This window comes from Puntigrus tetrazona, unplaced genomic scaffold, assembly GCF_018831695.1.
Source record: "Puntigrus tetrazona isolate hp1 unplaced genomic scaffold, ASM1883169v1 S000000130, whole genome shotgun sequence".
NCBI lineage: Eukaryota > Metazoa > Chordata > Actinopteri > Cypriniformes > Cyprinidae > Puntigrus > Puntigrus tetrazona.
The window spans coordinates 1066867-1083583 of record NW_025047807.1 but is presented as its reverse complement, the minus strand read 5'-3'; the positions used below and the strand labels follow the sequence as shown (position 1 = coordinate 1083583).

The 16717-nt window shown below is 39.6% G+C and overlaps 1 protein-coding gene across 1 annotated transcript in view; it reads right to left on the bottom strand.

Annotated features, from left to right (window-relative positions):
• dnah9 (dynein, axonemal, heavy chain 9) overlaps window positions 1–16496 on the bottom strand; it is an 86767-nt gene extending 70271 nt beyond the window's left edge. The window contains 25 exon segments of the mRNA XM_043230011.1: window positions 677–802; window positions 2251–2403; window positions 2663–2789; window positions 3649–3779; window positions 4129–4256; window positions 4259–4998; window positions 5791–5957; window positions 6249–6471; window positions 6629–7053; window positions 7984–8180; window positions 8270–8405; window positions 8500–8741; window positions 9565–9820; window positions 9907–10033; window positions 11679–11747; window positions 11836–11950; window positions 12033–12183; window positions 12690–12806; window positions 12894–13061; window positions 13201–13434; window positions 13825–14036; window positions 14122–14252; window positions 14334–14492; window positions 14707–14903; window positions 16097–16496. Coding sequence (XP_043085946.1) covers window positions 677–802; window positions 2251–2403; window positions 2663–2789; window positions 3649–3779; window positions 4129–4256; window positions 4259–4998; window positions 5791–5957; window positions 6249–6471; window positions 6629–7053; window positions 7984–8180; window positions 8270–8405; window positions 8500–8741; window positions 9565–9820; window positions 9907–10033; window positions 11679–11747; window positions 11836–11950; window positions 12033–12183; window positions 12690–12806; window positions 12894–13061; window positions 13201–13434; window positions 13825–14036; window positions 14122–14252; window positions 14334–14492; window positions 14707–14903; window positions 16097–16453 — 5088 coding nt within the window. The 5' untranslated portion in view covers window positions 16454–16496.
• Window positions 16497–16717: the final 221 nt, after the last annotated feature.

Here is a 16717-nt window from a genome sequence, read left to right as displayed (position 1 = left end):
TAACTAAATGAATTTTAATTCTCACAAATCTATTATCTTTTATATTTGTATTGGCTTCATATGGTTTTAGGGCTAGTAAAAATCAATGATACATATTCATATGATAACACAACCTTGAATATGTTTGTGCATTTATGAAAAGGGTTTAAATATGATACAGCATAATTCTTTACATTTTTTTACTATGACAGTCTGTCGTTTAACCTGACCATTTTTACTGAAAAAATATCAAATTGAATTAAAAACGTAAAATCAAAACACATTCATAACAAAGGATTTGTGTTTAGTTTTCAGTTTCTGAAACTACAAGGAAACTTTCAATGTCACACATTTGATTAGTGACCCAGAACTATTTCAGAATGTCTTCAGTTTATATTTTTCAAATTCATTAAACTTTTATTCACAGATCCAAATGAGAGTTTGATTCCCAGTTACTGTTTGAAATGTTTAAATGAATAATCACGGTTCAAACACAGACATCCACTGCGGCCCCATCGCTATCGGGCAAAACGCAAACTCCCAAAAAGCAGGCCTTCATGAGACTTGATTTTGTAAGCACATGCAGACAGACCCGTGGGCTTAGAGATAGTAATACAGCCAGAAATATCTCCAATTCCTCATAAATATTCTCTCATTCAGACCGGCCTAGAGATGTTTACAGGTGTTGATTCAGTACCTGAGCGGGATAGTCGAACAGCCACTGCTCCCTGGGCTTCTCCTCATAGGAGGCGACGGCTTCGGTCATCTCATGACGCACGGTGGCCCTCATGCTGTCCAGAACGCGGTTCAGCCACGCTTCCACCTGAACAAGCGTTACACGGATCCAGACGTGAGGAGGTTTGGCAGCAGCCTGATACTGTACATTGGTTCCACTAGAAATAAACTAATCATCCGTAAGCAGATGGAGCAAAACTCCACAGGAATACAGAACTTCAGGAGCTGGATTAGATTGAGTCTTAATCCACAGCAGATCCTCCAAACATAACCACATTTATAACCACATGGGCTGGAGAAAACATGAGTGGAGTTTCTCTGTGAAAGTGTCTCTATGATGTTCTGGACCGCAGATGTGACTCATGTACAGCAGTGGCCAATAGTGAAGTCCGGTCTAGGAATAGGGGCATCTTCACCCTTTATTCAAACATTTGATTACTGGGTCGAAGACAAGATGTTTGCATCTGATTACTATGTCTACTATGTTTCATGCAAATTTTGTTACAAATATGGGTGAAATAATGTTCATTGTCATATTTATGTAAAAATTAAACAACATACTTCTTCTGACCTGCATTTACTAAAATATATAAAAAAAGTTTAAGTTACTGGGCTAAATTTGGCTATATTTCAATGGTTAAAAACCTTCTGTGCGTAAAAGCCAGTGGATCATGGCAAAGATTGATTTCAAAACAAAAATAGCATTTTTGGACTCCAGTATGATCCTTAAATAAAGTCTCTTTTTTTTGGAAAGCATATTAAAAATGTATTATAGTTGTTATTTATTATTCAGATTTAATCATGGCACATTCTAATTTATGTGGAAAAAAATACCATATAAAGCTGCATTACACTTTCATTGTTTTGATGCTCGAAAATCCATTCTGTTCCTTGACCCTATTAAGGATTTTGTAAGCATATTGTGCAATGAAACGTGACAAATTACACCACATGTGCAAAACATATTGAGTTCTGCCCTGGAGAACGACTGCTGTAATCAAAACCAACCAAATATGAATAACTTACTATGTTCTAGTTTTAGATGTATGCCTAATTTCCTGTAAGCTTTTTATTTTTCTATCCATTTTTTTAATAGTAAAAAAAAAATCCATATTCTATAATGCACTGTAGTTTTTTGTGTCCAATCATATTCTCAGTTAAATACAGACCTTAACCAAATTAGTGTTTTCTTTTTAAAGACATTTTAATCTTTTAATCTTGAGCCATTAAAAGCAAATATTGAGAAATGTCCTCTCCAGACATCACTGTGGATATACTACACATCTGTGGGATTATTTCACATTTTCTCCACAAAGAACATGATTTGAGTTGTTATTCATGTCTGTTGCTATATTCCAAGCATGCAGCATGTACCGCTATCACTATTTCACGTGTCGTCCAATAAATAAATGAAAATTTCCTAATTAAAACGCCTTTTGTAAAGGTATGCTATAGAACAAAAACACAAAGCGCTCTGTCTCTGTAAACAAACTCCTCTAATTGCCCTCATGATAATTTGCGGTGCATTGTGGGTACCTGGCCAGTGCAGTCGCAGGGCTCGTTGAACTGAACATACTCGTCCTCCTTACTGAACATACCGAGCCCCGTCTTGGTGGGCTTTCCGCCTGCGTCCGTTTCAAACTTCAGCTTCGCCATATTGTCAAACAACTTTGACAGATGCTTCTGAACCTGAGGGAAAAAATGTACGGCTTCACAACTCCACAGCTGCTATTTCGGTTCAATTTCGTCCTAATGTGACATGGCAAACTCGCAGTGCGCCTTCAAGACAACTTAAGAAACTGCGATCAACGCTGCCATCTAGTGGGTGCAAAAGACAAGTAACGGCAGAGCCGCACTGCAGTTCGGCCAGAAGCACTATACACTAAATGATTTTAGGCGCATAAACGTGGTTTTATGCGTTTATGTGATTATCCGTGTGCAGATGTACCTGGTGAGGGTCAGTGCCACTGGACAGGATGTCCAGCAGATCAGCGGAGGAGATGAAGTAGAAGCGTGGGAAGGCCAATCGCTTGGTGTCCAGATACTCAGCCAGGGCTTTTTCACAAAGAGACAATCTGCAAAAACAGGTGATTGATGGTCACACTTTAAATCGGTTTAGTGCAAAGCATCACGGTACGCTGAAGCATTTCATCCGTGCATTCTAAAATGAGCACTTCCTGAATATGGATTTTAAAGAAACAGTTCATCCGCTGTCAGACTCGTGTCATTTTTAACTGATCAAGAGTACGAAGGAGATTCGTGAGATCCAGCAGGGTTGTTATCAGTGATAACAAGATGTGGAACATAACATACAATTCATATAAATATCTTTAGATTCATAATGCTTTTTTGAAATTGATAGCAATACTGCAAGTACTTTATAGTACGATAACATTTATTCAAAGCGCTGCAGTCTTGTCATCTGCCACCCTAAATGATAGAGTGCTAATGATCAAGTTGGATGAATTCTACTTGGCTATCATTGATTTTATCATTCATCAGCTGGACAAAAAATTGCTTTGAAAGTGACTCCAATTGTTCTGTATTGTTATCACTATAACTGTAATGCGAGCTCACTTTTTCACAATTTCTTTCACAGTGTATTTGATTTGTTTTCCAAGAAAAACATCTAATCATTTTTAAATCAAGATGCATTTAGAGAGAACAATGCATCAAAATTAAGAGCCTTTTGGTTACAAGAAAGAAATGTCTGGTAAAAGTTTTTTTTTTTTTTCTGACTCCATTAATATTTTTTCTTGTTTTTGATTACATTGTGATGCAGATAAACTATTACAACTTTATAGTTAGTGTTATAGATTAAAACATATGGGGCTAGAACAACATGAGAGTGACTATATAATGACTAAAGTTTGCAGTGAACTAAAGGAAGCTGAGTCAATCAGACAAACACAAATCCAGAAAGCAGCTGCAGACCTTCCCTGAATGTCCTCCAGTTTCTTGTAGAGCCCAGGTTTATTGGTGGCCTCCACAACGTTAGGTGTTTTACTGGCGTCGTGTGTCAGCTCTTTGAAATCAGTATCAATACCATCGAAGCGCTTGGAGTCCTGTGGAGACATTAATGAAAGAATGAGTCGAAAACAACTTCATCTGCCAGGGAGAAAAACCCAATACAACCTCTGACATTCTAAGGAACATCTGCGTGTCTGGCCACAGGCACCCAATGGTAATTATCCAAATGTTTTTGGCCAAACGCATACGATGGACAGTTTCATCTCTCATCTTGATCTATGAACACAGTGCCAGAGGGCAAGACAAGATGCTCGCTGAATCTGAGAGGCTCTCCATTAAAACATCTCAGATGTCTGTTTCACATTTTATCTTGCCATTTCTACATTCCTGCAAATTATCAGGCAAATATTTGAATAATATTAGAAACACATCAGCAAATCCGACCTCTGGTAGCTGAGAGCGAATGTCGTCAGAACCGATAAAGATGCTCTCCAGGTGACTCCACGTCCTCTGAACCTCAAACCAGATGGCAATCACGGAGTCCGTCACCGAGAGCTTCGCTGCCACGCGGAAACCTCCTCCAGGAAGAAGGAGATGTACTTCGACGTCATCAGGTTCTGCAGCTGTACCTGGTTGTCCTCCAGCGTTTCAATCAGTTCCTCGCTGGACTTCAACAGAGGAATGTTAGTCCGTGAATGAGGCTCAAAATCGAACACCATGCTGGTCCAGGTGGCGTCCAGCTCGTTGAGCACCTTCTCCATGCCCATCTCCTTCACAGCGCGATCCACGATGCTCCTCACGTCATCTTCAAAATGGTGCAGGTTGAGGCGAAGCAGGTCGGCCAGCGTGGTGTCCTTGTCCATGGTGAAGCGCACTCCGGTGGCGTTCATCAGCTGCTGCCAGTGACGTGGACGGATGGCCGGGTTCTGAAGCTCGGCTACGGCTCTCAGCGAGACCAGTGTGTTCTTCACAGTACCGTCCAGCCCGCTGAAGGCGTCCCACGAGCGAGCCTCTTTGTCCAGCGAGCGGAGATCCTTAGAGAAGCGCTTGCACTCCATCTCCATGTCGTCCACGTTGATCTGTCTCCAGGGGGTAGTTTGCCAGGCCTCCAAACAGGACTGGACCACCAAGACCAGATCCCACAACTCCTTGAGAATGGGCAGCTCTTTGCGACTCTGCTTCAGCTGTCTGTAGTCTGATATGTTGACTTCAAAGAGATTGGCAGACACAATGAGCCCGGCCATAATGGTCTCCATCTTCTGAATTTGGCTGTGTGCTTCATCTAACATCTCATGTGGGTTCACACAGTCAAACCTGAAAACAAACCGAGACAAGTGCATGTTAGTGGCTGTGGTCAGAAATGAACTAGTAGATGACCCAGAAATTGATTTACAGGACATTTTTTAGAATTACCATAATGTATTGCTATTTATTTACTCATTTTTATTAGACCAGTTACTCAATGACAATACAATATACTGATACCAAGCAATTGTTTCAACATCAATGAAGCTATCTTTACTCTGCAAAGCTGGAACAGAATCTGTTTAAGCTGCAATATCATGACAAAACCATTATTACTGATTATTGACAATGTAACGATTATTAATGTTGATTCATTTTTTGGCAACAACACAAGCTAAGAATCATTTATGTATTATACTCTTTACAAATTATATCAAGCCATAAATTGGTTATTTCAGTAGCATACATTATATAAAAGCAGAATATATTATATAAAGAGTCTGATTAAACCTCACCTAAGTGCAAGTAAGAACACAGAAAATGTAAGTTATGCACCTACGCATCCACTTAAAAAAAATATTCTACATCTATTCTGTACTTGTTTATGGTGAAAGTAAAAATATAAAAATATAACGAAATAAAATTCCATCAAATCAATACTTATCATTCATTTCATAATTCACTTAAATTGTGACAGCTGTAATAGATCTAGTTTAATTGTTCAGGGTAATTTTTGTCTCCTTTTCTGGAGTTTAGGGGGCATTTTTGTTTATTTTCACAACATTTTTGTCAAAATCTCCTATTAGTTTCCTTCCCCGGTGTGGCCATGATTACCGTTATCCTCCAGACTGCATCATGTACCTGAAAAAGTCTCTCTTGCGGAACTGCTCTCTGAAAGTGTGCTGCTCCACATCGAATGCAGCACATTTCCTGCGCAGGTTAGCCACCTCGCCAGCCTGCAGGGGAGCAACGTGCTGCTTCACCAACACCGCCTGCTTCTTCATGTTATTCCACTTCTCTGGCAGCGACTGTCCAGGAAAAAATAAGCAAGGTCTCAAGATGCATTTTTTTTCAACCTTACAGTTCTAAGGATAACCTCAATCTTGTCTTAAAGTGTAAGATGTTTAATGAATTTATTGGGTTGCTTAATATGTTACATTACATATAGATGTTCGTAAACACCGTCCTCCCAGTTTCTCACTGGTGTAAATAACACTTTACATTCAGAATCTGCTCACAGAACATTAGCCAGATTCAGTAAAACGGTGGGTTTGAGCTTCTCTCACAGATTTTCAGTATTATTTAAAGGACGCATGTACCTCTAGCTGTTTGTACACAAGCTCTGGGAGTTCCTGTTCATAAGTCTTCAGCAGATCAATAGTGTGCTGCAGGGGCTCAAACATCTCATCTGTAGTGCTCTGACGCTCTTTAACAGCCATAAGGTAACCCATGATCTCCACCAGACCGTTATAGTCACCCTCCTCCACCTTCTTACCAAGACCAGTCTCCGTCAGTTTGATGAACTCCTCCAGGTCAGACAGACTACAGCCACAAACATAACAAATCAGACAACATTTATTAAATTTATTAATTTATTAATATCCCGTTTTATTCTTCCAAATTGTGTTCTCCTTTTTATTTTTTTGGCCTGCTTTAACTGGCTCTGATGCATAATTTTAATGCAATTAGGACCGTTTACCTGTGTGTCACATGATCAATAAGATGCTGTTTGAACATGAAGCTCCACTTTCTGATGACGTTGAGCAAGGCACTTTTGAGGGGTCGTGCATCCACCCTCATCCAGCTCTCAAACACATGGACGGGCTCCAGATGCTGCACCTCCTCATATAAGGTCTCGTACGAATCCACCTGTTTACGGAAGCACTCCAGGGTCGGAGGGGTTTCTGGGACGCCGTGCTCGGCGTGTGCCTCTATCTCTTCGCTCGTGAGCACGTGACCGTACAGAAGAAACTGACGCATGAACTCCTTCCGGTCGTCCACGTAGAGGTAAGCATAGCGTTCCAAGCTGTTACGATACTCACAGCACTGCCCTACCACTTTCCTCACACGCTCCATCAGAAGATGCCTCCACTCTGCAAAATCCACCATGTCCTCCATATCAGCCTGAAGGAATAAGACGTCTTTACGTAAACATATCCGAACATAAGCCACTTGCTAAGCAACATGAAAACAAAATCTGTCTTTTATTTCATTGTTTCTGTTATCAATGTGCAATTCGGAAAAAAAATAATAAAACAGACGTTAAAATATTTTATCAACATGTGATCTGCTTGATCTGCCTCTGAAATCTATTATGCCTCTTGATTGTGAATCATACATTTTCTCTGAAATTACAGAACAGGTTTCTGCAGGTTTTATTAAGATATGATAAATAGCCTTGTTTACCAATGCAAATGTCTAAAATGCAAAACGAAGACATGAATTCTTCATATTTCATCAAAATGAAGTGAATTTACAAGAACAAATTATTGTACTTTTTAAACACTTGACAGCTAGTGATTGAAAAGGGTTCAGCAGTTCACATTTAAAACACTGGGGAAAGTTGTTTCCTCGACTCCCATCTCATCACAATCTATACTCATCTGGGTTTCCAGATTGATGAAACGCAACAGGAATGAGTGCAGTTGACAATGGAAGCTAAGTTCATGAGTTGATTTAATCATATTTTAGCATGCCTTTGGTCATAAAGATTTTAAGATGGATGCAAAGGCATTTTAAGTCTGGTATAATCAGAGATCATCTACATGCTTCTACAGGTATAATACGTGGTGTTTTCTGCCAAATGGAGACATGGGCTATCAAAATACTATTGACTAAATTGCCGGTGGGCAGGGTCACACAGACCAAAACAAAAAGGAAAACACATTTCACATTGTTTTTGGAGATACAAGTATGTGAACTATATATTATGGTATTTTATGCTTTGGTAAAATCATAAAGCACCATTAAGACCTGTAGAAAGTCTGCAGAAGTAGCATGGCACAGACACTTTTTCACAGTATCTAAATCCAGATGATGTGTTTGGCTCAGTACCTGATAGTGTGGGAAACCGCTGTGCTCAGATAATCGTGGCACAAGAGCAGAGATCCTGAAGATGTTGTTGATGAGGCTCTCCACCAGATCATGGAAGCCGTCTGAAGCACTGAACTCCAGCGATGGATAAAACACAATCTCAGGAACCTGCAGAAGCAGCTGGACCTCGAAGAGTGGGGCTAATCCAGCCTTCTGGTCTGTTTTAGGAGATCGGTGTAATTGGTTAGCGCAGAACAATTGATCTGCAATAAGGCAAAACCATATAATAATTTTTAGTAAGGCACACCTGTGTTTTCCAAGAGGAATTTGAGGGAGCTCTCGATAGCGTTGAAGAAACCATCGACGACCATTTCATCAATGTAATCCACATAAACCTTCCACTGCGAAGATGACGGATCTGCTTTGAAAAGTGACATATTGTCCTGAAACAAAACAAAAAGATAACTCTTATAAGGGGTAGAAGTGTTGAGGTGAGGGGATTTGACGGGATGACCACTAGCTTTTGTCACTGCATACTTTCAACAACAGATGGATTTTGGTTCCTGAATCTCGGATCAGGCCATATGTTCTCTCCAGGCGCTCTGTCTTGTCTTCCAGGTTTAGGAGAGTATCTTTCTTCCCCTCCTTCCTCTCAAAGACCGGGGTTGTCCAGCTCTTCATGATAGTCTGGATCTCCTCAACATTGTTTTTAGTCCTCTGTAGGCATTGCTCCAGGTCATGTACCTTCTCACGGACATCTTGGATGTATTCCCAAATCCCTACCGGAGAAATCCCATTTAGTGATTTAGTGTAAATAAAAATCAAGAGTATATAAAATCAAACATCATGTCATTCCAAAAATAATTATCTTCTTACAACAGAGGGAAAAGTTTAAAACACTATGACTACTGTAATATGTGGTGTGTTTTTCTATCATACGGACAAACATCACTTTTTGGACTCAGCAGAAGAAATAAATCAGACATGTTTGAAACAGCATGAACTATTTTCTTAAATAAAATGATTATAAAGGAGTACAGTAACAGAGAGACTCATAAAAATAAGCTAAACTATCAAATAAACACAAACTGATAAAAGATGTTTGATCTGAGCCTTCAACAAATGTTCTATGGTAAAGAAAGCTGAGAAATGCTCATATTTTGAGTTATTTTAGTATTGTTTTATTTAATTTTACTGTGTGTTTTGTCATATATTTTATATGTGTCTATACAGTTGCTTTTTTCAGTTGTAGTTATTTAGTACACTAAACTAAAATTAAATGTTGACAACTGACAACTAGCTAAAATAAGTTTAATTTTATTTTAGGTAACAATAATTTATTGTGGTTTTAAATTTCAGTTTTAGTTTTAGCAATTTTAGTACATCTATTTCATCTAAATTATAATGTTTAGTAATTTTAGTTAACTATGATTATGGTTTTGACTGTGCTTTTGGTTAAAATATTTTATGGAAAATGTTTAGACATCACTGAAGTGTCCTGAAATATCACACCTGTGCTGCCCTGAATTAGCCTGCAGGACACTGTAGTTTTGAGTGTTTGTAATGACGTTTGCGTCAGCTGTACACACTGATCATCTCTACCTTGGCTTGTCCAGCAGAGGTTCTCCTCAGCTTCTTTGAGTTTGATGTCAATGTCTGTCAGCTGGCTTTGGATCAGGGGCATCTCCACTTCGAGCACGGTGTTCATCACCTTGTTGTACCAGCTTGTTGTGAGCTCCAGATTGGCCACATACTGCCACAGCAGCTCTCTGTTGGAATAAATGTCTGCAGCCATATCTGGAATGACTTCAGCCTGTCTGGCCTCCAGGTACTTCACCTCCCGCAGCACCGACACCAGCTACAGGGCGAGATGAGAGTCACATTTGATAAGGGAACTGGCCTGTAGATATTAACAGATGTTTGTGAGGAGAGCGACAGCCTAACCTGCGGGCTGAAGTTGACAGAGATGAGTCTCGTTCTCTGTTCTCGGGATATCAGCGGCCTCTGGAGATTAAACTGTGACTTCTCAGCTACAGAATTCGTCCAGACGTCATATAGTTTAGAGGCGTATCTGATGATAAAGGCAGCAGGAGAATAACTAACTTGTCATTTTTTGATGTGTGCTAAAATTAGGGATTTTAATGAATGGCTGCTCTTCATACATCAAATGTGGGCAGTGCTTCAAACTGCCAAGATGAACGAAACATAAAGAAGCTTCTTAAAAGATGCCTTTTTTGGCATCAAATGCAGTTGCAATGGAAATTTTCTAGCTGGATTAGTTGGAAAGATGAATGATTGCATGAATTTAAGTCTGTTCAGAAGAAGTAATATAGTGCCCAAGCCATATGGAACACTTTTATAGGGCACGCTTTCGCTTGCTGGACCTTGGCAGTATGAATCACCATCCACCTTCATCCTCTCAAACATCTTTATTTGGTTTCACAGAATAAATATGTGGTCAGAACTGCATATTAGAAACAGTACAGACAGGAAAACTTTCTTAATGAACATCCACATGCACCAAGGCTCTAAACAGACAAAGTATTCAAATCATTTCAAACATATGTTTAACACCACCAAATGCTTATCTAAGTAGGATTACATGTGTGTAAGGTTTTAACTGTTGGTACAACATTCATCAAGAAGCTCATCGGGTCCCTGTACTGTTACAGTAATCTCTTTATAGGCCGATTGTGAGAGGCCACACACTCTGGCCTTTATTGGATTTAGTATGAGCTTGATCGTCTTATTACAGTTGCAGAGCTGCGGTCCATGAAATCAAATATCGCTTTGCTTCACGCAAGTCATACGTCTCAGTGTCGAAAACTAATGACTAGCGATACCAATAACAGCTCCAGCTAGATTGTGTTTGCGCAACATCGCTGATTACCAGCATCTAACGAGGAGGCTTAATTTCTGACTGGAGAGAATGCAGATCTGTCTCCTTGGGAGAAATGCCTTACTTGTTTCTCACATGAAAGGAGACACACACATGCATCACATCCTTGGTCACGTAACATGAATTCAAACATCAGCAATGCTTTACACAGCCATTGTTCAAGCCGTGATGTGGAAGTATTGCACATAATTGGAGAAAATGAGACCCTGAAGTAATAATCTACAGACACTAGCGCCTAAATGAGCAAATAAATCATGTTTTATTTGTTTATCCCATGTTGGGCTTGAAGGTCCCTCAGCAATACCACCCTATCTTCAAGTCAGACCTTACTGTTCATGCTTGCAGCAGAGAATATATAGGTTTTTCAATAAAAAGACTCATTTATTTTAACAACGGTGGATCATAGCAGTCTATACATCGGCTAAATAAAAAGGGTTCATCTAGGATTAAAGTTATCAGCTGAGACACACAATCAAAATAAACACGATTAATAACAGGGATTTAAAGAGAACCTGTTATGCAAAAATCACTTTTATAAGGTGTTTGAACAATGTTTGAACGGTGTGTGAGAACAATCAGACTATAATGACAAAAATATCATAAACAGTCTCTCTGAAAAAATATTAAAATAATTTATCCTACTTAAATCAATATCATAAAGGAGTTTATCTAAAGGTAATCTAGATTACATACAATGTGTGATGTAATGGTTTAGACTACAATATTTTTTTGCCATTTCATTTGGAATCAGTAACAAACTGCAATTTGTAAGTAATCTACGCAGCTTATACCCATTTTATATAATATTTTCACTGACCCTTTGAGTTGTTGCATCAACTCATCGTATTTCTGGATCATCTCCTTTCCATCCGCAGACTCCATACATCTATTATCACACAGATAAAGTGGTTGTTTTACACAGAAGCAGTTCCAAATGAGTCTTCCCCTCAAACGCCCAAGCATAAGATATTTACGGGTGGTTGCTGAATCTGAAGTTATTGTAAGGGATCTGTATGCATTCCTGCAATTGCTGGACAAATTTCAAACCTCCGGCAACCACAGGCATGTTCTTGGAGACAGGAGAGTAACCTGGAAGACCAATAAACAGCAGATGTCAAGTCAAAAACCCAAGCTAATCGCAAACAGCCCGGTGTTATTATGAACACTGAACCTTGGGTTTCTCCAGTCTGCATCTGCTGCTTGAAGATCATCTTGCAACATTCCAGTTGCTTGTCAAACATTTTGATCAGCATCCGATATCTAGTATGAGCATCGGCTGCTATGAGGGGTCGCTCCAGCAGTCTGCCAAACATGTCCAAAACCTGCCAAGCAGAGACTCTTTGAAAATGTGTTGTGTTTACTATATTTCAGAAACGCAAATGCTTTCCACTGACTTCATCCAAATACATACTTTTTAATATTATGGTTCACTGCACTATCAACTGCAAAAATCAAATATAGCAGTAATAAAAATATGTTTCAGGGTGGAATATTCTGCTCATTGCAAGTTCAAGTGACTACAACTGAAAAATACAAAAAGAGCCTAAAGTGTGTTTTCTTCTCCTGCAGGGTTCAAACTGAGCTCTGTTAAAGATCTGGAGTCTATGGAGATTTGTGTGCATTCCAGTCTTAAAATTCAGACTGCGTTCCTGATTGAGACTTGATATTATGCAGGTATCTATAACTCATTAAAGACAGAAAAAAGCACTGAAACTGTGTACGCATAATGTCCAAACTCTTACTAAGACCAGGAGCGTGTGTGCAGCTCCACACCAAAAAAGGCTTTCAGGCATTACTTTATTGTCACGTTTTAGAAAGTTTTGCTCACCTTGAAAGCGTGCTCCAGACCAGCAGCATCATCAAACGCATGACAAAAGATTGTACTCAACTGCCGCTCTGTATTCTCCACCTTGAGCTGAAACTGTGCAAAATCTGCTTCAAACTCCTACAAAAAAGCATTGTTTGTTTCAGCTACGTCAATCTTCAGTGTTTATGTTGCATTTTATTGGAGGTCAATAATGTGCCCACTTACCACATTACTAACATCAAGGCAGTCATAAGGCTTCTCTGACAATATTTTATATGTCTCCAAGAAGTTTTCGTGTAAGAACTGGACTCGCTGGCTCAGAGATTTTCCTAGAATCCCTCCAAACTCGACCTTCTCCAGCTTCATCATATCAACTACAGTCAGCAGGAGAGTCTAGACGGTGACAATGAAAAAGAACCAGACAACGCTGATACCACATTTTGCACTACAGACTCTTAACATAATTCCATATATGGCCTAAACACACAGTATGCATGTATGTGAACATGTCTTAGTACGTCTCTTCACTTACTTCAATTGTTTTGAGTCTCTTGATGAAGTGATCCAGTCCAACAAACACCAGGAGGGGTGAAAAATCCCAAGGCTTCACCTCATTCTGGTTCCTCTGGTACTGACTCAGATTGGCCCTTCTGTCCTCATACGTGCTCTTGAAGTGTGTCAACACATCTATAGCTGTCTGCACTCGGGACAGGCTCTCCAGCACATCACCCTTCAGGATGTCCTCTGGGTTCAGGAAACTTCGGGCCTGACAAACAACACTCGTAAGTAAAGCTGTCTCTCACGGTGCGCCAATAAACCAACTTGATCTAAGTGTTCATGCTTCTGATTTAAATACTAGTGCAGTTGCTCCATTAACGTGGTTCATTTGAATGAGTGTGAACATTGCCGTCTGAACAGACCGAGACCTAGCATTTCAGACTTTCAAACAAACTGGTGCAGTTAGACTAATACATGAACACAACATGGACAATGCTATCTAAACATCTAAAATCAGGACACTTAAAGTGTTTCTCACATTAACATTTTAGAATATTTTCACATGGAATTTTGGAAAATTGACAGGCTTTCGCTGCAGTTCTATACTGCATGATGTGAAACATGAATGGAAGTCAGTGGAAGTCAGTCGGCCCTTTACCTGCTGGATGAGGAGGTTGCAGATCTCCTGTAGCAGCACTATGATTCGGGCTGGGCTGTTGTAGTATTTAGAGTTTGCCCATACGAGACATACAGTGTGCATGAGAGGAGCAATCTTCCCCTTCACTTCGCTGAAGTCTGCATTCTCCACATCTTCTACAAGTTTCTCTATTGGCTTGAGGAAGGTATTGATATCCCTTGTCTCATTCCGAGCTTAATGAACACATCACAACTCCAATTAAGACTCGAAGCTTTCAATTAATGCATTGCAAGTTTATGGCAGAAGCTGATGTTATACCTTCTGAAATGTCCCGGAGCATTTTTGCAAAGGCAGGATAATAACTGCTTTCGACGGCAGCCAGGAGCTCAGCCAGCATCAGAACTCGAGGGGACTGGAACTGATTATGAATTCCCTGAAGATCAGCAAGCCTACAACATATAACGTGGACAAACAAGACTAAAGGAGCTTTCCAGGCAACATCTGAGTGCCTGAAAATTCCCAGGACTAACCTGCTTTTCCAAAACTTTATCTCTGCATGTGGAGTGGGGTTTTTGCCCTGAAGTAACGGCTCTGATGAGTCCTTCTTCAAGACCTTATAGACCTGATGACTCCATTCGATCACAACAGTCTCCATCGAATGAATGAGTCGTTTATCCACAAGATTCACACTGCAAACATCAAAATAATGTTCAGTGCAAATCATTCTGTTCATTTTGATCCTGAAAATGCTATTAAAGTTTTAGTTAATGTTAGTTAATTTAAAACTTGTGCTAACTGACAGAAAATGTGCTAAGCTCATAGAATTATAAAGAATATTCAGCACAGCACATGGACTAAGACAAAATAGACGTTTATTAAAATATCATGGCTTCATGAACCCACCTTTTATCTCCCTCTTGAGCAACCGGCTCAAACTGCTCAAATCCTGGAGGCACGGGAAGGTGCGTTTTACCTTTAACTTGTCCAGCAATAACAAACACATTGTTTTTGAGCGTATGGATGTGTCGCATAAGGTCTTGAGAAACAACATTAGGAAAGTTCCTGTGGTTCCTCGTATTGGACAACACCGGTTCCACAACCTCAAAAGTAGAAAAGATGAAAGTAGAAAATGCTGTGACTTTTGGACATATTTGGACAATTTGCTAAGCTTTGTGGAGACAAACACAATAGAACGTCCTGAAATCATACACTTCACCAACCCTTTAATACAAAGTCGTGGTGTTAAATATATAATTACACAATAAGGTGATTACATTAACCCATTGTCTCTATAATAGCCCAGTGTTTACCTTAATCAAACTGCTACTGCTATAGCGACAAGCAGGTCGATGGACATTGCTTAGAAACTGTTGTAATGTTTTGTTGGCCTCGGACTGTCTGCCCTGTTTGTGTAAGCCCTGAACAACGGTGAATGTGAATGAGGGAGACACTTCTGCATTTACTGCATCTGTGGCTTTAATAACAAAACTATGAGGACAATGCAGAACCTGAACGAAACTATTTAGATGGGCTATGGAAGAAAAAACTTTTCCTAACAGTGAATTATATGAAACTGCAATCAAGAACACTTTCTTCCTTTAGACAACATTAATTATGTGTATAGGAAAAGAGACATGGTCATTTGTTCATGACTTTTTAAAGTTATACGATTGCAGTAATAATAATAATTTAAAACAGAAGGCAAAAACATTGTGTGAAAGAACCTATTCATGCTAACTGTTTTTGCATATTTGGTTTCAGTCGGTTATGTTAACAGCGCTTCATGCGTCCTCACTATGTTCTGAAGTGTGAATGTGTTACTGTAACAAGTGAACCGATTCAGTTTTGCGTATTGGTTTGACATTTGCTTTCCAGAGAACCTAATGATTCGTTGGCGAAGCAGACACCACTACTCCTGTCTCTAGACAACTAATAACACTAGAAGACTGCTGAAACATTATTACTTTGTCATTGTAAATAAAACAACAATTAATAAAACAGATGTTACTTAAAAGCTAATTAATGAAGAGAGAGAGACGACGTCAACTCCCGGTATCCTAATAGCGCTGCCTGCGGTTTGTAATAAATTAGTGTCAAATACTGTATTTGTTAGCTACTTATGGTCTTTGTGGTTGTATACAGTATTTTTTTTCTAGTTTAAAGGCCTACTTTAAAAGTTTAAGTGTTAAGTAGCTCGCCTCAGGACACTTGAACATTATTGCGAATCTAAATGATTCGTTTAAAAGAATCGGTTCAAAAGAATAATTCACTGGCGAATCGGCCATCGACTCACCTTTTCCACCAGCACCGAGAACTGCTCCAGAGGAGAGTGGCACATGTCTCCACAAAACAACTGTGTTTTCATTTTATCAGCGGACAGTGCTGTTTTACACCGCTTGACGAAATAGACCGACTTGTTCTTCCCGGTTCCCGAGAGTCCGAGAGCCGGGGTCAGTTGTCCGGAGGAGTTTAACGATACAACCAGAGTCTTGTGTTCAGGTTTATCCAGAAAGTCCTGAATGAGCTGGCGATGCTCCTCTGTGGCAACACATTTCTGCCAGCGGTCAGACTTCACATTAAACGCTTTCGACACGCACTTCTCTAAGAATTCAAATCTTTGGTCAACTTTTTGCGACTCGTTCTCCTCCATTTTGCCGACAAGTTTCTAACTGACCGGACGACTGATTTCCTTTAAACAGCTGTCTCCACAGCAACCAGTGTTTACATGCGCCGACCTGCTGTTGCTATGGTGACAGAGACAAACCTCCCCACAGGTGTTTGCCAGCGTATTCATTGAAATGTAAAATTGTAATTTAAATGAAAATAAATAAATAAATGCGCATAGATAAACCTGTCCGACGCAATTGTTATATTCGATATATGTATATATACATTTGCATACATTACATTTAGT